Source organism: Marmota monax, unplaced genomic scaffold, assembly GCF_021218885.2.
Source record: "Marmota monax isolate L192 unplaced genomic scaffold, Marmota_monax_Labrador192_F-V1.1 WCK01_AAM20220418_F8-fsc00007, whole genome shotgun sequence".
NCBI lineage: Eukaryota > Metazoa > Chordata > Mammalia > Rodentia > Sciuridae > Marmota > Marmota monax.
The window spans coordinates 6,132,038-6,155,989 of NW_026692781.1; the positions used below are offsets into that span (position 1 = coordinate 6,132,038).

Consider the following 23,952-nt stretch of genomic DNA (forward strand, 5'->3'; position numbering starts at 1 on the left):
ATAATCCAAAGGGGAAAAAATCAGGATTCTTTCAAACAACAACAAAAGAAACTTTTATAAGTTCAACACCATTTAGGTTTTTAAAACAAATGAACAAAAAGCTCTTAACTAACCAGTAATAGAAAAGCTATTCTTTAACTTGGTCATGGTTATATACTTATAATCTATAGCAAACATTAAAAATTGGATGATTCCTCTTTTAGGGAAAGAATAAAACATAGTACTTGAAGGTGGTTACAACATTAAGGAAAATAATTATATATATATATATATATATATATATGTATATATACATATATATAATATATTATGTATATATACATATATATAATATATACAAACACACACATATATACACACACACATGCACGCTCACATACATACATATAATATGACAGCTAGACACCAGACCAGATTTTAAAAACTTAAAAAAAACATCTTAAGCTACAGTAACACACTAGAAAGTAAAATTTTAAAAATTCTACAGAACTGAATAAAAATGGGGAGACATTTCATGGACTAAATAGGACAACCTAATCTTATAAAGATGTTAGTACTTCCCAAATTGATCTATACACTGAATGCATTAGAAAAAAAATCACACTTGATTCTTTTAAGGAAACAGATACAAATAAGCCACTACAGAATTCCCAAATCCTAACAAGCACATGAAGAGATACTCAAATTTTATGAGGGAATAAAGATCCATAAATAAACTGATCTTAAAAGAACAAAAAGAGATTTGCTCTACTATATTAGAAGACATTCCAAAATACAATAATATTTTAATGTAATATTAGCACAAAAACACAGAGGCAGACTCACATATATACATAGTAATCATCTATACTATCATGTGACAAATGATATGTAGTAAATATACAAGTCGTATATATGATAAAGGTGGTATCACCAATCAGTGAAAAAAACATGGACAATTTAAGAAGCATTGTAGAGAAAACTGGTTCACCAGATGGAGGAAAAACAAAACTGAATTGCTACTACACACCACAGATGAATTTAAAGGTAGAACATGAAATATTGTTATTACATCCCACTAGGAATTTCTTCAGTATTACTCACTGCCTATCAATTATTCTCAGCTACACCCAAAAAAAAAAAAAAAAAAAAAAACCAGGGGGGAGGGGGAATATAAGAAAACCAGTTGGATTTGGTGGCACACACCAGTAATCCCAGCTACTCAAAGAGGTGGAGGAAGGAGAATGGCAAGTTTGGGATAGCCTAAACAACTTAGCAAAACCCTATCTCAAAATAAAAAAATACAGAGGGCTGGGAGCATAGTTCACTGGGAAAGTGCCCCTGATTTCAATCCCCAGTACTGGGAAACAAACAAAAACAAAGAATGATGGTACACGGTAGAGGAAATAATGGTCAACACACTAATACCCAGAAACCATGACTGTTATCCTACATGGCAAAAGGAGTTTTGCAGACGTGTCTGAGAACAAGGACTCTGAGTTAAGCAGATTATCCCAGATTATCTGGGTGGGTCTAAACTAATCATGAGTGAGTACTTAAAAGGACTTTTATTTGAAACATATAACATAAGGTCCCTGAAAAATGTTATGCTATATTAGAAATCAGGTTTATAGGATGGTGAGGCATATAGTTCAGTGGTAGAACACTTGCCTAGCATGCACAAGACCCTGGGTTCCACTTCCAGCACCACCAGAAAAAAACAAAAATCAAGTTTATAAATACTATCGTTTTAAACACATTATAAAAGTAATAATAGGGCTAGGGATGTGTTTCAAGTGGTAACGCGCTTGCCTGGCATGCGCGGGGAGCTGGGTTCGATCCTCAGCACCACATTAAAAAAAAATAAAATAAAGATGTTGTGTCCACTGAAAACTAAAAATAAATATTAAAAAAAATTCTCTCCTCTAAAAAAAAAAAAAAGGAATAATAGTTTGCTGTTAAACAAATATATAAAGTTCCTTTACAAAATATTTTAGGCAATTTAATACAGACAAAGAATATTAAAGAAAAATTAAAGTTTTACTCACTTTAGCTCCAACGCTGCAACTACCAGTGCTCCCAGTGCTCCCACTTGCAACTCCAGTAAATCTAGCTTCCAATAACTCTTGCCTTCTTGGATCCAGACTATGAAGCTCATCCATTGCACCTATTAAGAAAAAGAAAAACAGACATACATATGCAGATCTGTACATGGGTGTATGTTGTGCACGTACATATTCATATACAAACATAAAATATATAGTTAGTTGTCAATGAAAATTTACAAACAAATGCTATAAACTGATGAAATTAGGAGACTTTAAGATTTTTATAATATTCACACATTTATCAAAAACATCCTGCCAGTCACAGTGGCACACGTCTGTAATCCCAGCAACTCAGGAGGCTGAGGCTGGAGGATTCCAAGGCCAGCCTCAGCAACTTGGTAAGACCTGTCTCAAAACAAAAAATTAAAAAATACTTTGTGTACAACCAGTGACTTGAAAATTTGTGCTCTATATGTGTAATATGAAATGAATGCATTCTGCCTTCATGTATAACAAATTAGAATAAATAAATAATTTAATAAAGAAGAAATAATTTTTAAAAATAAAAAGGACTGGGAATATAGGAATATGGCTTAGTGGTGGAGCCCTGGGTTCAATTCTCAGTACCACAAACCACACAAAAAAATGCCCTACACTTTTGACTATAACCTATAGTAAGAAATATATTTTCCTTCCAATTCAGTATACAGATACTTATATGCATAAAGAAGTTTTCCACAAACACTACACTATGGAAACTACTATAGTAATAAGAGTCCTGTATGGTATCTATTTTATTCTAATCCATTAAGGGGGAGTAGACAACACTAATTGTGAGTTATTAATGGACCACAAATCCACAGTTTGAAAAATATCACTTTGATAATAAGCTTGTACAGAATTTAGATAGATATTACCACCACTTAATTTTCATTTTGTTTCTATGCCTTATCTAGCTAACTACATTTTAAAATGGGAAGGATTATTTTGTCATTGATAGGTCCCTGAAGATTTTTTTTGTACAGCTGTCCCTTGTTTTACATGGATGATTGGTTCTAGGACCCCATGGATACCAAAATCCACAGATGCTCAAGTCCCATTATACTTTAAATCATCTCTAAATTACTTATAATACCTAATGCAGTATCAATGCTATATCAACAGCTGTTAGACCATATTGTTTACAGAATAATTACAAGGGGAAAAAGTCTGTACTTCCTCAGTATAGTTGCAACGTTTTTCCTCCCAAACATTTTCAAACTTGTCATTGACTGAATTCATGCATGCCAGAAGCTGAAGGGCCAACTGTACAGTTCACAGATTTAAGTTTTCACAAAGTAGATGAAACATACACATGGTTAAAGCAAATCACTGAGGTACAACTATTAAACAATCACCTTGAAAAGTGGGGATGGGGGGTTTAGCACTCTCACAAATTCTAGTTGAAGTTCAATTAACGTCTTAAAAATTATTTTATCTATGTCTGCTAATTCTCTACTGATAGATAAACTTCAGAAATGGGGGTTCTCAAAGGTAACAGGAAAGATATTATAGGGAACATTTGTAAATTAAAATAGTTCTTCCACACACCCTAATTACTTCCTAAAGTTTAACAACTGTTCCTATACACTTTACCTTTTAAATTTCCCTCACTTACCTTTCATTCTCATCTGGATAGAGGACTTATGAACAGTGACCATCTTTCCACATTTACTTGCATCTCTGTACCTGAATATATCCCCCTCCCATCCACTCTTTATTCCATCTCAGAAAATACAGAAAGCTAAAAAGCTAAAGTTTTTAACTCTTGCTTTTGATCTCATTTCTTTTCAATATCTATAAAATCTTACATTCACATGTATATCATCTCTCTAGCACCTTCTTCCCCCCCCTTTACCTCCTTCTGTCCTAGTTTGTTTTCTTAAAAGTCCACCTTGGCTTGAATTTCATGCCATTAATATAGTCATTTAATTCTTTCCTCAAACTAGTGATTTGTTACCACATCATCCTTAGTATAGCCAATGCTCCCATTTTTCTCTGATCCATTAGTACAACAAAAAGTATACTATTACTTGATAGGGGATGGGGCGGGCAGGGATAGGGGGACAAAAGCAAAACAAAAATAATTCTAGTGTTCAAAATTCTACCATACCTTTCTATTCCCTCCTGGTTCTCTTTTAACTATGACCATCTCTCATGACCTTCTGTTCTCTTGCAGAGTCCCTGTGGCTCAAGTTTAGGATTCCCAAATCAAGTACCTATTATATGACAAGTCCACCAATTCTTAAGCTTGACACTGGGACTTACAATCTACTGAGGTTTGGGGTTATTAAAAAAAAAAAAAAACATCCCTATTGGTTCTTCACTGGCACAGGATCATTTTGAACATATTGTCACATTTTAAAACTAAGTATAAAGTACTGGCATAAAGACCAACATAAAAATCAATGGGTCACAACAGCCCAGAAAATAAACTACCACATGAAATTACTGAGTTCACCAAGACCATTCAACAAAGCAAGAACAGTCTTTTCAACAAATGGTGCTCGGAAAACTGGATAGCCATATACATGAACTCCATATCATGAATAAACAAAGTGTGTTAATTTTAATTTTTAAATAAAATGGATACCAGAAGACCCAAAACTATTAGGAAAAAACATAAAGGGAACCTCATGACACTGAATTCAGCAATGATTTCTTGAATATGACAACAGGAAATAAAAGAATAAATAAATTGGACTTCATCAAAATCACAAAACTTCTGTGCACCAAAGAATACAATCAATGGAACAAAAAGATATCCCATAAAATGGAGAAAATATTTGCAAATCATCTGTCTGATAAAGGTCTCATATCTGGAACATACAAAGAACTTCTATAATGCAACAATGAAAAACAAAAAGCAATTAAAAATGGACAAAAGATGTGAATAGAAATTTCTCCAAAGATAACATACCAATAAGCACATGAAAAGACATTGAGTAATGTTAATGATTAAGGAAAGAAATCAAAGCCACAATGAGATAGCACTTCACATCCACGTAAGATTACTAGCATACAGAAACAAAAAACAAGGGCTAAGGATATAGCTGAATTGACAGAGTGTTTGCCTAACATGCCCAAGGCCCTGGGTTCGATCCCTAGCACCACATACATCAAAAAGTGTTGGCAAGTGTCAGTCTGGATCAAGAATTTCTTCCAAAGGCCTATATATGGAAGTCTTTGTCCCCAGTCCATGGCACTACTTACTGGGAGGTAGTGAAACCTTTAAGATGTGGAGTCTGGTAGAAAGATGTTTAGGCATTAGAGGTGAGCCCTACAAGTGGATATTGGGTCCCTGGGCCCTTCTTTTTCATTTTCCAACCATCATGGTGAACAATTTGCTCTACCATGTGCCCAATGCCATGATATGTTGCTTCATCAAGGGCCTCAAAGCAATAGGATCAATTGAACATGGACTGAAACCTCTGAAAGCATAGCCAAAACAAACTTTTACTCTTTTTAAAAATTTTTTAGTTGTAGATGGACACAATACCTGTATTTTATTTATTTATTTATATGTGGTGCTGAGGATCAAACCCAGTGCCTCGTACATGCTAGACAAGCACTTTACCACTGAGCCAAAACCCCAGCCCAACTTTTACTCTTTTCAAGTTAATTATCTCAGACATTTATTTTACACTATTGGAGAGCTACTGACACAGCAAGGAAGTGAAACCCTTGTGCAATGTTTACGTAAATATAAAATGGTGTGGCCACTATGGAAAAAAGTATAGCAGTCCCTTAAAAAATTAAACACAAAATTATATATGACACAGAAATTGCACTTATGAGTATATAAATGACAAAAAGTAAAGGCAGGGACACAGACATTTGTAATTCCATGTTCACAGCAGCATTAGTCATACTCTCTAAAGATAGAACCCAAGTGCCCATCAATGAATGAATAGATAAACAAAGTGTGTTATATACATAAGAGAATATCATTCAGCCTTAAAAAGAAAGTAAATCTTAATGTGTGGTAAAACTTGGAGAAAATCAAAGACATTATACTAAGTAAAATAAGCCAGTCACAAAAGATCAAATAATGTATAATACTTCCTTATAGCCAGAAGTGTACATAATGTATAAGGGTGGTTGCCAGAGTTGGGGAGATGTAGAACAAGGAATTAAGTATTTAATGGATACTGAGTTTTAACTGGAAAATGTGGAAAACTTCTAGAGATGAAAGGTGGTGATGCTAGCACAATAATGTGAATGTAGTTAATACTGCTAAACCATACGCTTAAAAATGGTTTAAATGGCAAATTCTGTATTATTATATTTACCACAATTTTTAAAAGCAAAAAAATTAAATCAGTGAATTGGTTTTCTTAAAAAACTTAAAATTTTGCAAATTCAAAAGACAGCTACAAAGTAAAAAGGCAAATAAAGGACTGGAAGAAAATATTTGCAAAATGTTATACACAATGCCCACCCTTTGGCTTGGTAACTGATGGCATACCAGCACCAAGCAAAAGATGAGAAAATGAGGTCCACTTTCACTTGGATCAGCCCAGCATCTTGTTTCCTATGTTTTTCTCAGATGTACTGCTTCCTCCAAGACCTCAATCCTCCCACATCAGGTCTTAGGAGAAACTACACCCCCAAGGAAAAGAAACAACATTCTAACCTTAAACTTTTACCCAACATTTCCTTAATTCTTTAACACCTTCTAACAAGTTTTCAAGATCTTTTGAAGAGGCAATAATATAAGAGTCCCTGGTCTAACTCTTCGCAAATAACAGATGCTTAATAAATATTAGTAGCATTGTCTATAAATCTAGTCTTGTATACTAGAGATTTGCTAATCAAAATGCAGTCCACAGATCAACAGCAACTGCATCACTTAAGATGCAAATTCTTGGATTCCTCTGTAGAGGAATGTGCATTTTAACAAGATCCAAAGTAATTACTATATGCATTAGTATTTGAGAAACACTGTTATAGAACAAGGATCTGCAAACTTTTTCTTTAAAAGGACGAGTCATAAGTATTTTAGTTCTCACAGGCCAACAGGAGTAATCAAGAAAAAAATTCCACAAACTTTATTAAATATTCTATTTCGTAATATAAGTCAGCTAACAAAAAGAATGGACTTTTTTGGGTGATAACACCTCACTTCACTGGGGTTTCCCATCCTCAAAATTTATTGCAAATACTACTGTAAGCTGATCTGTAATGAGATTTTATGTTTATATCTTTGAAAATATCTTTTCAGAGACAAGCTCTACCAAATAACAATACCAATCTACAAGCATATGATTTTAATTAAGCATATTTATTAGTTGGAAGATGGGTACAGAATTTTATTAGATTCTTCTTTTGATATTTGCCTTCTTTGTTATTAATCTTCAAATTAATCACTTCTAATTAAAAGTTAAGTAGAAGTTCTTCAAATGTACAATTAAATGGACTTTAAAATTTGGAAATTTCCTTTACATTTACATCAATATCTGAAATGTTGTTGGAACTACAGGTTGAGGCTGAAAAATATATTCATTCAAATTCATGGGCTGGGGATGTGGCTCAAGCAGTAGCGTGCTCACCAGGCATGCGTGCGGCCTGGGTTCGATCCTCAGCACCACATACAAACAAAGATATTGAGTCTGCCGAAAACTAAAAAATAAATATTAAAATTCTCTCTCTCTCTCTTAAAAAAAAAATTCATGCAAAATGAAGATCTAACATCTTTGAAAGCATGAGAAGTATAAAAAACAGCTTGGCATTACTTGTGAATAAACTTGGTTGTCACGGAAATGATTATACTGAACTTTATATTTCACATATAACCACTTTTTGCCTTGTAATTTTAGGCTAAATTTATTTAAAAACATTATCAAGTTTGCAGGAAAAAAATAATTTTCAAAACTAAACACTATTTGATAATAATGGTTCAGAATGATCAGGAAAAAATTTCACCTCAGGTTTTAGTTCAAGTAATTACCAAAAAAAAAAAAACCTTACCAATGCTAACCCAGTAGAGAGATTCAACCTCTATTTCTAACAAAAATTCTGCAGTTGATGCTAGCTTAAGAGTGAGTGACATTCACAGGTGGCAGTACTAATTCAATATACACAACAGACTCAAATATTTTCTGCAAATTACCTGCTGATGAATACACATGGAAAAACCATAGACTTTGAACATTCACATTTTCACAAATTTTGTAAATCTGTCCAACTAAGCCTGGCCCACACATACGTTATCAACATCCATTGCAGCACATCTTAGTAGTTTCCACTTCATATTGTGCTTGGTGTTTTCTCAACTTTGAAAATATTCTTGTCTGTAGTTGTTACACAATGAAGATTCATAAGGTTAATTTTTCAACTACTACAATTTTGGCACTGAATCCTTCAATAAACAACAACAACTAAGTAGTATCAATAACATGTGTCAAGCCATCAAGAGCCCAGGAAAACCACTCTAAATCATTTGCCTTGTTTTTTAATTGACTAGTAAAGTCTTCAACTCCTAAATAAACTGTTCTTGCCAAAATACTAATAGTTTACAAGAAGTTTATTTTCTCCAGATCTAGTTTTTTTGAATGCTTACAATCAAAAACAATTTAATTAACTTGACATCAGTAAATGGTTCTTCTTGCTTGGCTAACAAGCCAGTTGGAACTTGTTTTGGTTACAGCCTCATTTTCATTTTTAGGAAGAAATTATGCTATGATGAGATATTTCATTTTATTTTATGTATTTTGTGTGTTTTGTTTTTGCAGTGGTGGGAATTGAACGCAGGTCCTCACACATGCTAGGTAAGCGCTCCAACACTGAGCCATATCCCTAGCACAAGATATTTCATTTAAAATTTTACTTTTATGTTATGGTGTGATATATGCTTAATCTAGTAATTTCAACATGTTGTACTATTCTATACAGCTATAGTATCACTGCATATTAAGAACAATGTTTTGCTAGCTAAACAACGAACCAATTCAAACTCCACTGAGAGTTAAAAAAGTGTACCACTCAGGGGCTACTGGCAGAGCTCAGTGCTGGAGCACATGATTATCATACACAAAGTTCTGGGTCCAATTCCCAGCAACGTACACAAAATGTGTGCATGTATGAGCACCAAAGTCCATTATTCTTTTCTTGTTTTGATGTGTTGGATATGCACTGGTAGTAAAACAATTATTGAACACTGGCAACAGATGTGGTACTCAAAACACTGTTAAGTTATAACCACAGCACTGCAATTTGCAGCACACCAAAGAAGCGGCACCACCAAATGATGAGAATGGCATGTATAGTTTGTCAAAACCACTCAGTTCTGCCATTGCGGTGCAAAAGAAGCTGACTGTATTTCCAGCAAGACTTAACAGTATTTATGGACAATGAAATTCAAATTTCACATGTCACAAAGTATTATTCTTCTTTTGATCTTTTTTAACCTGGTAAAAATGCAAAAATATGTAGTTTGCTGACCACTATCCTCGAAAGTTCATTTCAAAGATTTCAATTGTTAAGAACTCAAACTATCTTTTCTGATGCTTATCCAAAAAGTCAGTACTCAATTTACAAGGGATGAGATGTTTTGAACAAAAAGTTACTTCACCACAATCTATTACATTATTTATTATATAATAAATGTTTATACTTGGAAAAAATTAAGAAACATACTAAAGACTATGCCATTCTTAAAAAAATCTCATTTCAAAATATAACCAATTGTGTTCTAATTATGCTAAATGCTACTATTCTTACTAAACTATTCCCCCCAGTTTACAAATGTACACCCTAAACATCATAAAAAACAAAGATGTCACTGCCTATATATTAGTCACATTCCACATATAGAAATATTTTAAAGGAAAGAATGAAGCATGCAATTTTATCCAATCAGCACAGTTTGTTATGCCCATTCAAATAAACATTTTCTCTCCCTTGTTCACCTTTTGTCTTTCACACCACACTAACAAACTCACTCAATTAATGTTAACTATTATAAAGTATGGTCTTTCAAGGTGTCAGAGATGATGGTATTTGGACATACTATTAGTTCTGGTGAGTCAAGACTACCAAGTACTACCACCTTTACTTATGACAATAAGTTTTTTCATTATGTAATTTTTTTAATTATTTAAGTTTCTTCTTTTTCAACACATAGTCCAAATAAAAATCAAAATATTTAGAAAGAGTGTTTTTAAATCTAATTCCAGTTACCAAAAAGCAAAGAAAATCAATTTATTCACTAAGATACTGCTAATGTAGATTCTACTTCTGAGCCATCATCTTATATTTTTAACTTAAAACTTTCAAAATCCATAAAAAACTCATTTCCCGATTTTTGTTTCTTTTTCATATCATACCTGATAAACTGATGTTTACAAAAAAGTTTTTTTTTTTTGTATTAGTACTTTTCATATTATGCCTGGTAAGACAGAGAACATTTTTATTATAAAATAAAAATAATAAATTTAATTTATTCTAACAAGATAAAATACTTCATTTAAGTTATTCCTTTTCATTAGTTTTTTTAAATGCAATTAAAAGTACAAGAAAAATTATTCAAGAGGGGTACACCATTTATAATACTGTAGACTCACTTCTGATTCTTAAAACATCCATTTTCACATAAAAGAATATTCTTTTTTAATATTTTTTTTATAGTTGTAGTTGGACACAATAACTTTATTTGATTTATTTGTATGTGGTGCTGAGGATTGAACCCAGGGCTTTGCATGTGCGAGGCGAGCACTCTACCGCTTAGCCATAACCCCAGCCCTAAAAGAACATTCTTTTTTCATTGACAATATTTTACATCACATATCCAGTGAACACAGCTATTATTTTTATATATAATATATATTATATTCCATCGTTTATTCTGCAATGTGATTCCCCATTTTAAAGCCAAATATTCTAATTTTCTGGCAGTTAAATAAATATGTTAAATGAGCTATCAAAAACCAGTCCAATGTTTCTATTTTCTAACAATCTCTCACATGAATTCACAAAAATAATCTTCATTTTTCTGATTCCTGATATTAACATTGAGAACTTAATCCATTTTAAAAACTACATATATCTGCAAATTTTTTTTCCAAAGGAAAATGTCACAATTTCTCAATAATTCAACCTTTCACTATTAATCTGAAATACCTCTCTGGTCATCCTTTGCACTGCATATAAACACAAGTCTTTTTTATACTTTATTCTGTTTCATCAAAATATTTATCTACCTCTGAGACACATGTATCTATCCATCTATTTATACTTACCCACATATATATATATATATATATATATATATGCATTGTACATAGACACATATGTGCACATCACAGATATTTCATCCAAATGACTGAAAATAGTAAGCACAGAGAGCAAAGAAAAAGTATAAATGTTCAATTATATAAGCTCGTGGTAAAGACAGGAAAGGTCTAATCTAGAATTGCTCAAAGTCAGATTTACTTTTTTTTTAAGAAAACTTGGTCATTTTAAACATTTTTTGTTGTAACTCTTACAGCAAACGATTAAGATATATTGAGGGAAAAATGCAAAAACTCCTAAAAAGTAAAGTTAAAAACATACTATCCAGAGCCCTTCTACCCAGGGATAACCAATGTCCACATTCTGGTTTCTTCTAGTCTTTTTTCTTCATATATTTTTTAAACAATTAAGATTATGCTTTATAATCTAGGGTGCCTAGGAGACCAAAAAAAAAAAAAAAAGCTTGCAGCACTCAAAAATGTTTTAAACATTCACAACTTCAATCATTTGGGGAAAAAAAAAAAAAAAAAAAACTAAAAGTTCACCATAAATTTATAATTTGTTGGGCAGGGCTGTAGCTCAGTGGTAGAGCACTTGCCTTGTACATCTGAAGCATTGGGTTTGATCCTCAGCACCACATAAAAAAATAAGCAAAGATATTGTGTCTATCTACAACTAAAAAAAAAAATTTTTTTAATTTATAATCTGTTGGGAAATGCTACTAAATGAGAGAAATTACATAAAACCTCCATCCACCCAATTCTCAGTTTGGATTTATTTTCCTTAATAGCAATCATATGCTCAAAAACTCAGTTACCCCAATTCATCCACCCCACCAAAAAACTTTCATTTTTGAAAAATGCTTCCCCCAAATACCCTTAATAAAATTAAATAATGTAAATGACTGCAGTTCTCTGCTATTAAAAAAAGTTTCAGATAAATTATAAACTTGTGTACTTACATAAACTCATTGCATGCTAATAATACTGTTCTAATAATATAAAACAATAGTTATTTTTAATAAAATTAAAAAAAAAATTCTTACTAATGTGCTTCCTAAGATAAAAGTTAAAGGACCGGGTACAGTGGCGCACACCTACAATCACAACTGCTCAGGAGGCTGAAGCAGGAAGATTACAAGTTCAAGGACAGCCTGGGCAACTTAGTTAGACCCTGTCTAGAACTAATAAATATAAAGGGCTGGCAATGTGGCTCATCAGTAGAGTGCCCCTGGGTTCAATCCTGTATACACTCTGCCCCCTCCCCCGACCCAGTGCAAAAACCCTAATGGAACACAAACTTTTGTATTAAAACTGATGTGTGTTGGGGCTGAGTTTGTGGCTCAGTGGTACAGTACTTGCCTGTGAGGCACTGGGTATGATTCTCAGCACTGTACTAAATAAATAAAATAAAGGTCCATCAACAACTTAAAAAAAAAAGTTTAGGGGATGGGGTTGTGGTTCAGTGGTAGATCTCTCACCTAGCACAGGTAGTGCAATGGGTTCGATCCTCAGCACCACATAAAAATAAAATAAAGGTATTGTGTCCAACTGCAACTAAAATAAAGTATTTTTTAAAGAAGTTTTTTAAAACCCTGATGTGTGTCACAACTATGTGAAAGGTACACTAAACTTTATTACAAAGTTCATCCTACCTTCAATAAACTTTAAAATTTTTCCATAATAAAAGGTTATCAACTTTCTGTATTTTCCTACGTTGCTGCAAGAAAATTTGTGTTTTAAAGGCATCTGCAAATACCAGAGATAGAAAAGTTGTCTGGCAGTTATCACTACTACCTATGGTCTACACTAATTACTATTCTATATCCTATTTTTTCCAATTATACAAAAGTAATTTCCCATATGATGACATATTTTCTTCCAAATTATTTTCATGGCTATCTAACATTACATTAAATAGATATACAATACTTCATTACTCTCTAAATATAGAGTCTGACGGGCTGCCCTTGGTAGGCACTTCACGTATGTTGTTGCATCTTCACTGATGAGGGAAAATTAAGCTCTGTGTGACCTTCTGGTATGGAAAAGAATAAAGAGATCCCAACATATAGATTCCTCTGGACTTACCTATATTCCCCCTCCCTTACAAACTGGCTGTGAATCCATACTATGTCCTTATAATGCATCTCAGTCATGAATACCCTATATGCTAAGTTCTACAAGTCCTTCTAGCAAATGCATGAACTTGAGACTAGCCTTTGGAACATCTGACAAAATATTTAAAGAACATTCTGGCTGCTAAGACCACTTCAGGACAGGCTGACAGAACACTTAAACATTAGTGAGGTACCATGTTTATAGCCCTAGGCAAGAACTAGTGACTGCCCTGCCACTGGAAGTTACAAAGAACCAAGCTAAGTTAATTTCATACATCTTCCGGTTAATACAAGCGTATGCTCATACTTCTGAAATTCCCTGACAGACAAAGTCATTTTCAGTCTAGAGGTGCATTTGTAAGTCAGCTTATCTTCACAAACAATAACAGAAGCTCCAGAATAATATTTTTGGATTTATTTGTTCACTTAAACATCAAGGTGTCTAAAGAGTAGCCAGGACATAAAGTATGAATAAATATTTATTGAATGTATATTCTCAGGTACCTTAAATTCTTTTTTTTTTATTTTTAATTTTTTATTGTGGGTTGTTCAAAACATTACAAATTTCTTGACATATCATATTCCACACTTTGATTCAAGTGGGTTATGAACTCCCACCTTCACCCCATAAACAGAATGCAGAATCACATCAGTTACACATCCATTGATTTACATATTGCCATACTAGTGTCTGTTGTGCTCCGCTGCCTTTCCCATCCCCCCCCCTCCCCCCTCCCCACCTCTCCCCCCCCTCCCCTCCTCTCTCTCTACCCCCTCCACTGTATAACCCTGAGGGTCTCCTTCCATTACCATGCAATTTCCCTTCTCTCTCCCTTTCCCTCCCACCTCTCATCCCTGTTAAATGTTAATCTTCTTCTCCTGCTCTTCGTCCCTACTCTGATCTTAGTTACTCTCCTTATATCAAAGAAGACATTTGGCATTTGTTTTTTAGGGATTGGCTAGCTTCACTTAGCATAATCTGCTCTAATGCCATCCATTTCCCTGTAAATTCTATGATTTTGTCATTTTTTAATGCAGAGTAATACTCCATTGTGTATAAATGTCACATTTTTTTAATCCATTCGTCTATTGAAGGGCATCTAGGTTGGTTCCACAGTCTTGCTATTGTGAACTGTGCTGCTATGAACATCGATGTAGCAGTGTCCCTGTAGCATGCTCTTTTTAGGTCTTTAGGGGAATAGACCAAGAAGGGGAATAGCTGGGTCAAATGGTGGCTCCATTCCCAGCTTTCCAAGAAATCTCCATACTGCTTTCCAAATTGGCTGCACCAATCTGCAGTCCCACCAGCAATGTACAAGTGTACCCTTTTCCCCACATCCTCGCCAGCACTTGTTGTTGTTTGACTTCGTAATGGCTGCCAATCTTACTGGAGTGAGATGGTATCTTAGGGTGGTTTTGATTTGCATTTCTCTGACTTCTAGAGATGGTGAGCATTTTTTCATGCACTTGTTGATTGACTGTATGTCCTCCTCTGAGAAGTGTCTCTTCAGGTCCTTGGCCCATTTGTTGATTGGGTTGTTTGTTATCTTATTGTCTAATTTTTTGAGTTCTTTGTATACTCTGGATATTAGGGCTCTATCTGAAGTGTGAGAAGTAAAGATTTGTTCTCAGGGTGTAGGCTCCCTATTTACCTCTCTTATTGTTTCTTTTGCTGAGAAAAAACTTTTTTCTTCTATCAGACGGCGCGTCTCTGATTTGATATCAAGCTCCTTGATCCATTTTGAATTCACTTTTGTGCATGGCGAGAGAAAGGGATTCAGTTTCATTTTGTTGCATATGGATTTCCAGTTTTCCCAGCACCATTTGTTGAAGATGCTATCCTTCCTCCATTGCATGCCTTTAGCCACTTTATCAAATATAAGATAGTTGTAGTTTTGTGGATTGGTTTCTGTGTCCTCTATTCTGTACCATTGGTCCACCCGCCTGTTTTGGTACCAGTACCATGCTGTTTTTGTTACTATTGCTCTGTAGTATAGTTTGAAGACTGGTATCACTATACCGCCTGATTCACACTTCCTGCTTAGCATTGTTTTTGCTATTCTGGGTCTTTTATTTTTCCATATGAATTTCATGATTGCTTTCTCTATTTCTACAAGAAATGCCGTTGGGATTTTGATTGGCATTGCATTAAACCTATAGAGAACTTTTGGTAATATTGCCATTTTGATGATGTTAGCTCTGCCTATCCATGAACAGGGTATATTTTTCCATCTTCTAAGATCTTCTTCTATTTCTCTCTTTAGGGTTCTGTAGTTTTCATTGTATAAGTCTTTCACCTCTTTTGTTAGGTTGATTCCCAAGTATTTTATTTTTTTTGAAGACATTTTGAATGGAGTGGTTGTCCTCATTTCCATTTCAGAGGATTTGTCGCAGATATACAGGAATGCCTTTGATTTATGCGTGTTGATTTTATATCCTGCCACTTTGCTGAATTCATTTATTAGCTCTAATAGTTTCTTTGTAGACCCTTTTGGGTCTGCTAGGTATAGAATCATATCATCTGCAAATAGTGATAATTTAAGTTCTTCTTTTCCTATTTTTATGCCTTTAATTTTTTCGTCTGTCTAATTGCTCTGGCCAGTGTTTCGAGAACTATGTTGAACAGAAGTGGAGAGAGAGGGCATCCCTGTCTTGTTCCAGATTTTAGAGGGAATGCTTTCAGTTTTTCTCCATTCAGAATGATGCTAGCCTGAGGCTTAGCATAGATTGCTTTTACAATATTGAGGTATGTTCCTGTTATCCCTAGTTTTTCTAGAGTTTTGAACATAAAGGGATGCTGTACTTTGTCGAATGCTTTTTCCGCATCTATCGAGATGATCATATGGTTCTTATTTTTAAGTCTATTGATGTGGTGAATAACATTTATTGATTTCCGTATATTGAACCAGCCTTGCATCCCAGGGATGAATCCTACTTGATCATGGTGCACAATTTTTTTGATATGTTTTTGTATCTGATTCGCCAGAATTTTATTGAGGATTTTTGCATCTAGGTTCATTAGAGATATTGGTCTGTAGTTTTCTTTCTTTGAAGTGTCTTTGTCTGGTTTAGGTATCAGGGTGATGTTGGCCTCATAGAATGAATTTGGACGTTCTCCCTCCTTTTCTATTTCCTGAAGTAGCTTGAAAAGTATTGGTATTAGTTCCTCTTTAAAGGTTTTGTAAAATTCTGCTGTATACCCATCCGGTCCTGGGCTTTTCTTAGTTGGTAGTCTTTTGATGGTTTCTTCTATTTCCTCAATTGATATTGGTCTGTTTAGGTTTTCTATACCCTCCTGACTCAATCTGGGCAGATCATGTGACTTAAGAAATTTATCGATGCCTTCACTATCTTCTAATTTATTGGAGTATAAGGATTCAAAATAGTTTTTGATTATCTTCTGTATTTCTGAAGTGTCTGTTGTGATATTGCCTTTTTCATCCCGTATGCTAGTAATTTGAGTTCTCTCTCTTCTTCTCTTCGCTAGCATCGCTAAGGGTCTGTCGATTTTGTTTATTTTTTCAAAGAACCAACTTTTAGTTTTGTCAATTTTTTCAATTGTTTCTTTTGTTTCGATTTCATTAATTTCAGCTCTGATTTTCATTATTTCTTGCTTTCTACTTCTTTTGCTGTTGTTTTGCTCTTCTTTTTCAAGGATTTTGAGATGAAGTATGAGATCATTTATTTGTTGGTTTTTTTCTTTTTTTAAGGAATGAACTCCAAGCAATGAATTTTCCTCTTAGAACTGCTTTCAATGTGTCCCATAGATTCCGATATGTTGTGTCTGTGTTTTCATTTATCTCTAAGAATTTTTTAATTTCCTCCTTGATGTCTTCTATAACCCATTGATCATTCAGTAACCTATTGTTCATTCTCCTAGTGATGTATGCTTTTTCCTTCCTTCTTTTATCGTTGATTTTCAGTTTCATTCCATTATGATCAGATAAGTTGCATGGTATTATCTCTACTCCTTTATATTGTCTAAGAGTTGCCCTGTGACATAATATATGATCTATTTTTGAGAAAGATCCATGTGCTGCTGAGAAAAAAGTGTAACTGCTTGATGTTGGATGGTATACTCTATATATGTTAATTAGGTCTAGGTTATTAATAGTGTAATTGAGTTCTATAGTTTCCTTATTCAACTTTTGTTTGGAAGATCTGTCCAGTGGCGAGAGAGGTGTGTTGAAGTCTCCCATGATTATGGTATGGTGGTCTATTAGACTCTTGAACTTGAGAAGAGTTTGTTTGATGAACATAGCTGCACCATTGTTTGGGGCATATATATTTATGATTGTTATGTCTTGTTGGTGTATGGTTCCCTTAAGCAGTATGTAGTGTCCCTCTTTATCCCTTTTGATTAACTTTGGCTTGAAATCTATTTTATTTGATATGAGTATGGACACTCCTGCTTGTTTCCGAAGTCCATATGAGTGATATGATTTTTCCCAACCTTTCACCTTCAGCCTATGTATGTCTTTTCCTATCAAATGCGTCTCCTGTAGGCAGCATATTGTTGGGTCTTGTTTTGTGATCCATTCTACTAGCCTGTGTCTCTTAATTGGTGAGTTTAAGCCATTAACATTTAGGGTTATTATTGAGATATGGGTTGTTCTTCCAGCCATATTTGTTTATTTCTGTTACTAAACATGGTTTGTTTTCCTCTTTGATTATTTTCCCCCCCTTTACTGTCCTACCTCCCACTGTTGGTTTTCATTGTTATTTTCCATTTCCTCTTCCTGTAATGCTTTGGCGAGGATGTTTTGAAGAGATGGTTTTCTAGCTGCGAATTCTTTAAACTTTTGTTTATCGTGGAAGGTTTTAATTTCATCTTCCATCCTGAAGCTTAATTTCGCTGGATACACAATTCTTGGTTGGAACCCATTTTCTTTCAGTGTTTGAAATATGTTATTCCAGGATCTTCTAGCTTTCAGAGTCTGTGTTGAAAGATCAGCTGTTATCCTGATTGGCTTACCCCTAAATGTAATCTGCTTCCTTTCTCTTGTAGCTTTTAAAATTCTCTCCTTATTCTGTATGTTGGGCATCTTCATTATAATGTGTCTAGGTGTGGATCTCTTATGATTTTGCACATTCGGCGTCCTGTAGGCTTCTAGGATTTGGGATTCTGTCTCATTCTTCAAGTCTGGGAAGTTTTCTCATATTATTTCATTGAATAGATTGCTCATTCCTTTGGTTTGGACCTCTATACCTTCCTGTATCCCAATGACTCTTAAGTTTGGTCTCTTTATGTTATCCCATATTTCTTGGATGTTCTGCTCATGGTTTCTTAACAGTCTTGCTGAGCTGTCTATGTTCTTTTCCAGTTGAAACACTTTGTCTTCATTGTCTGATGTTCTATCTTCTAAGTGTTCTACTCTGCTGGTAGTATTCTCCATTGAGTTTTTAAGTTGGTTTATTGCTTCCTGCATTTCTAGGATTTCTGTTTGTTTGTTTTTTATAACCTCTATCTCCCTGTATAGTTGATCCTTTGCTTCCTGGATTTGTTTGCGTAATTCACTGTCGAAGTGATCTTTCGTTGTCTGATTTTGCTGTTTAATGTCTTCCTTGAGACTCCAGATCATCTGAAGCATGTATATCCTGAATTCTTTATCTGACATTCCATCTGCTGCAGCTGTTACCTCTTCTAAAGTTGCGCTGACCTGCATTGCTTGTGGTCCTTTCTTTCCTTGTCTTTTCATACTGCTTGCGTATGTTTCCTGCAGGCACGGGCGGCGGCTCTGCTCTCTCCTTATTCCAATTGGGGTGACGAGTGTACCACGCCGGCAGGCCACCGGGCCTGATCCGCCGGTCGGTTGCAGGTTTGCCTACCCTGCAGGCGCGGGCGGCAGCTCTACTCTGCCCCTACTCCAAATGGGGTGACGTGTCTGTCGTACCGGCAGGCCACTGGGCCTGTCCCGCTGGTCGGTCGCAGATCTGCCCACCTTCGGGCACGGGTGGAGGCTCTGCTCTGCCCCTACTCCAATTGGGGTGTCCTGACTACCCCGCCTGCAGGACGCTGGGCCTGTTCCTGGCACGGGTGGCGACTCTGCTCTGCCCCTACTCCAATTAGGGTGGTGTGTGTACCACGCCAGCAGGCTCCTGGGCCTGATCCGCCTGTCTGTTGCAGGTCTGCCTACCTTGGAGGCGCAGGCGGCTGATCTGCCCTGCCCCTCCTACCACGCCTGCGGACCCCTGGGCCTGATCTGCAGGTTGGTCACAGGTCTGCTCACCCTGCGGGCACGGGTGGCAGTTCTGCTCCGCCCCCACTCCAATTGGGGTCACGTGACCACCACACCGGCAGGGCCTGATCCGGGCGTGGGAGAAGGATCTGCTCTGCCCCTACTCCAGTTGGGGTGACGTGTGTACCACACTGGCAGGCCACTGGGCCTGACCTGCCAGGCTGTCACATGTCTGTTTACCTTGCAAGCGCGAACGGCGGCTCTGCCCTGCCCCTCCTACCACGCCCATGTACCACTGGGTCGCGGGTCTGCCCACCTTGCGGGTGCGGGTGGCGGCTCCGCTCCGCCCCCTCTCCAATTGGGGTCACGCGGTCACCACGCTGGCGAGCCGCTGGACCTGCTCCAGGCGCTGGCGGCGGCCCGGCTCCTCCCCTCTGGCTCGACGACAAATTGAGGAGACTCGGGTGTCTGTGCCTCACCCCCCCTACCAGGAGACCTACTGTTTATGTCGCCGCTGGTATTGATGAAGTTCTCTCCTCCGCCGCTTTCTGATGACATCAGATCTCTGCCATGTTGGTATCCTATGCGAATGGCAGCATTTCGTTCCCCTTGCCGGGCAACCAAAGCAACGGGTGAGTCCTGACCGGCCCTCAGCAGGACCCGGCCCGAGAGTTAAATTCTTTTTTAAAATTTATTTTTGTAGTTATAAATGGACAGCATGCCTTTATTTTATTTATTTATTTTTAAGTGGTGCTAAGGATCAAACCTAGTGCCTCATACATGCTAGGGAAGTGCTCTGCCACTGAGCTACAGCCCTAGCCTTCAAACTCTTTTAAATTGAAGAAATGTGGTCTATAAAACAAAACTAAATCTGAATCTCAGTTCCACCACATAGAAATTCTTAGTCTCAGTTTCCTCATTCCTAAAAGAAAAATAAATGTCTAATTCACATGCAACACTATATATGGATAAACTCTTCTTGGCATACAACAGACATTCAATAACACAATACTAACCAAACATAGTTTCTTACAGCTCATTATAAAACTATATAATAATAAAAATAAACAGATATAACCTGACCTACTTTAGTCAGATAGAAAATTAAATACTGTTATTTATGAGGTATTATAGCTTCTACATTTCTGCCTAACAGTAGATTCCAAAGAGGATATATGCACACCTGCTAGGCAGCCAATGCAGTTGTCCAGAGAGAAAACAATAGCTTGAACTAGAACAGTATCAGATCAGAAGGGCATCTAGAAGACAAAACAGATTTGCTGACAGACTGAATTTAAGAAGTATGGGAAAACCTGCTACAAGGACAGATGGTAATAACAGGTACTAAAATTAGGACTACTGGAAGACCTGATTTAGGGAGAATACCATTAGTTCTTTTTTGAAGAAAATGAATTTGGTATGTTTTAGGAGCACAGATCAGAAAGGACAAAAGTGAGTTTCTTTCAGGTCTTATTTATCTTATTCACCTAGCAATAAGAACAGAGACTCTATGACGTTAAGTCCTATTCTATAACCAATGGTTCAAATATCATTAGCAAAGAACATGAGATGACAAGAAAGAAGAAAAGGCAGAAAGCACAGCTCAATGTAGAGAAAGGAAAAGTAAACAGAAAAGGAGAAAAACTTTTTATTGACTACCTATAGAGTAAAGAATTCATCCATACAAAGGATTATTTATAAGCTCAGTTCTATTTTAAGTTACAATGCCTAAAAGTCAAATAAGACATTGCTGGGACTTACACTATAATAAAGAGAAGAACAAAATGAAAGAAGAAAAGAATTAGAAATGATTGCGGCCATACGTGTCATAATCAATTTTATGAACCATGTAAGCCTAAACATTATGCAGCATTGTAACTCTCTAGACTTATCTGCTTAATACACTCTTTAATTATACTATACAGGCAAGGTATAATTGAATAATTCTATAGAAAACATAAAAATCAATATTTTAGTTACATTATATATTTTCATTTTTTCAGGTTGCTGTTTATGTTTTTCAAAAAACAAATTATAGGATGTTTAGTTTCTCTATTATATTGGCATTTATAAAATCAGAACTTCCACTTACTTGTTCTCCCATTCTCACAAGATATTACCCTTATAAAGAGTAGATTTTTTTTATTAGTTGCTCAAGACAATACAATGATCTTGACATATCATACATTTGATTCAAATAGGGTATGAATTCTCATTTTTCCATGTGTACAGATTGCAGGATCACATTGGTTATACATCCATGTATATACATACAGCAATCCTAGAGTCAATTGTATTCTGCTGCCCTTCCTATCCCCCCTCCCTTCCTCTCCCCTCCCATCACCTCTCTCTACCCATTCTACTGTGACACTTATCTCTCTCTCTTTTTTCCTTCCCTTCCCCCTCACACGATCGTATATGTATTTTGTGAAACCATGAGGGTCTCCTTCCATCTTCTGTGCAATTCCCCTTCTCCCTCCCATTCCCTCCCACCTCTTTTCCTTGTTTCGTGGTAATCTTCTTCTCATGCTCTTCCTCCCTACTCTGTTTTGAGTCATCCCCCTTATATCAGAGAAGACATTTGGCATTTGATAAGGAGTAGATTGTTAATTTACTTAATTGTATTTTGTGGGCATACTCAAAAGGGGAAAATATTGTTAAAAATACAGTTGGCTGGGTTGGGGTTGTGGCTCAAGAGTTAGAGCACGCTTTTAGCATGCATGAGGCACTGGGTTTGATCCTCAGCACCACATAAAGTAAAATAAAGACATTGTGTCCACCTATAACTAAAAAATAAATATTTTTCAAAAATACAGTTAGCTAACAACCTAATTAAAAAATGGGCAAAGAACTTAGACATTTCTCCAAAGATGATATATAAATGGCCAATGAGTATAGGAAGATGCTCAAATCCACTTTAATATATCAAAGGAACTGAAATCGATGTCAAAGACACCTGTACTCCCATATTCATTGCAAAATTATTCATTATCACAACTGCCAAGACATAGAATCTACGTAAGCATCCATCAATGGATAAACAGATATAGAAAATGTGGCATACATACACCCACACAAAAAATGAAATACTATTCAGCCTTAAAAAAGGAAATCTTGTCCTTTGTGACACCAAGGACAAACAGAAAGGACATTACGGTAAGTGAAAATAAGCTGGGCACAGAAAGATACATATTTCTTATATGTGGAATCTTAAAAAGTTGAACTCAAGCTGGTGGTACACACCTGTAATCCCAGCAGTCTGGAAGGCTGAGGCAGGAAGACTGTGAGTTCAAAGCTAGCCTCAGCAACTTAGTGACACCCTGTCTTAAAAATTAAAAAAAAATAAAAAGGACTAGGTATATGGCTCAGGGGTTAATGCCTGATCCCTGTCTCAAAATAAAGTAAAACAAGATGGGTATTAGAATACTTGCCTACCACATGTGTAGCAAAAACAGAAGAAAAGAAAGACAGGAAAGGAGAGGAGAGGAGAGGGGAGGGAAGGGGGAGGGGAAGGGAAGGGGAGGGGAGGGGAGGGGAAGAAAGAGTTAAACTCAAAGCAAAGAGTAGAATGGTGATTATCAGAGGTGGTGGGGAAGGAGTGGGGAGAAATACTGGTTCAAAGGTACAATGTTTCTGTTAATAATAATAATTTAAAATGTACTATATTTCAAAATAAGTAAATTTCAAATGTCTTTTCACAAAAAATAAATGAGATGATGAATGTTAATTGGTTTGATTTAATATATCTAAACATCACATTGTATCCCATACATGCACATACATGCACATAATTACGATCCGTCTATTAAAAATGTTATAAAGTGAAATAAGCCAATCCCAAAAAACCAAAGGCTGAAAGGTCTCTCTGATATGTGGATGCTTTACTGTGTAGAAAAGGTTGGGGGAAAAATAAAAGTTCACTGGATTAGACAAAGGGGAATGAAAGGAAGGGAATAGGCAAAACAGAATGCACTGGACAGAACTTTCCTATGTTCATATATGAACACACAACCATTATAACACTACATTTGTTCAACCACAAGAATGGGATCCTAATTAGATTGAGTGATACTCCATGTATGTGTGATATGTCAAAATACATTCTACTGACATATATAAATAAAAAGAACAAATAAAAAAAATTTTAAATGTTAGTTGTAAACAAAGATGCAGCCAGGTGTAATAGCACACGCTGGGAATCCCAGCTACTCAGGAGGCTGAGGCAAACACATCTCCAAGTTCAAGGACAGTCTGGATAATTAAATGAGACCCTGTCTCAAAATAAAGTAAAACAAGATGGGTATTAGAATACTTGCCTACCACATTGTGAGGCCCTGGGTTCAATTCCCCAGTACTA

At 35.8% G+C, this 23,952-nt stretch overlaps 1 protein-coding gene across 3 annotated transcripts in view; it reads right to left on the reverse strand.

Annotated features, from left to right (window-relative positions):
- Positions 1–23,952, reverse strand: part of Tlk1 (tousled like kinase 1) — a 140,258-nt gene that overhangs the window by 85,697 nt on the left and 30,609 nt on the right. For all 3 annotated transcript variants that reach the window (XM_046447164.2, XM_046447165.2, XM_058580175.1), the window contains exon 2: positions 2,028–2,146. In XM_046447164.2, coding sequence (XP_046303120.1) covers positions 2,028–2,146 — 119 coding nt within the window. The remainder of the gene's footprint in view (positions 1–2,027; positions 2,147–23,952) is intronic.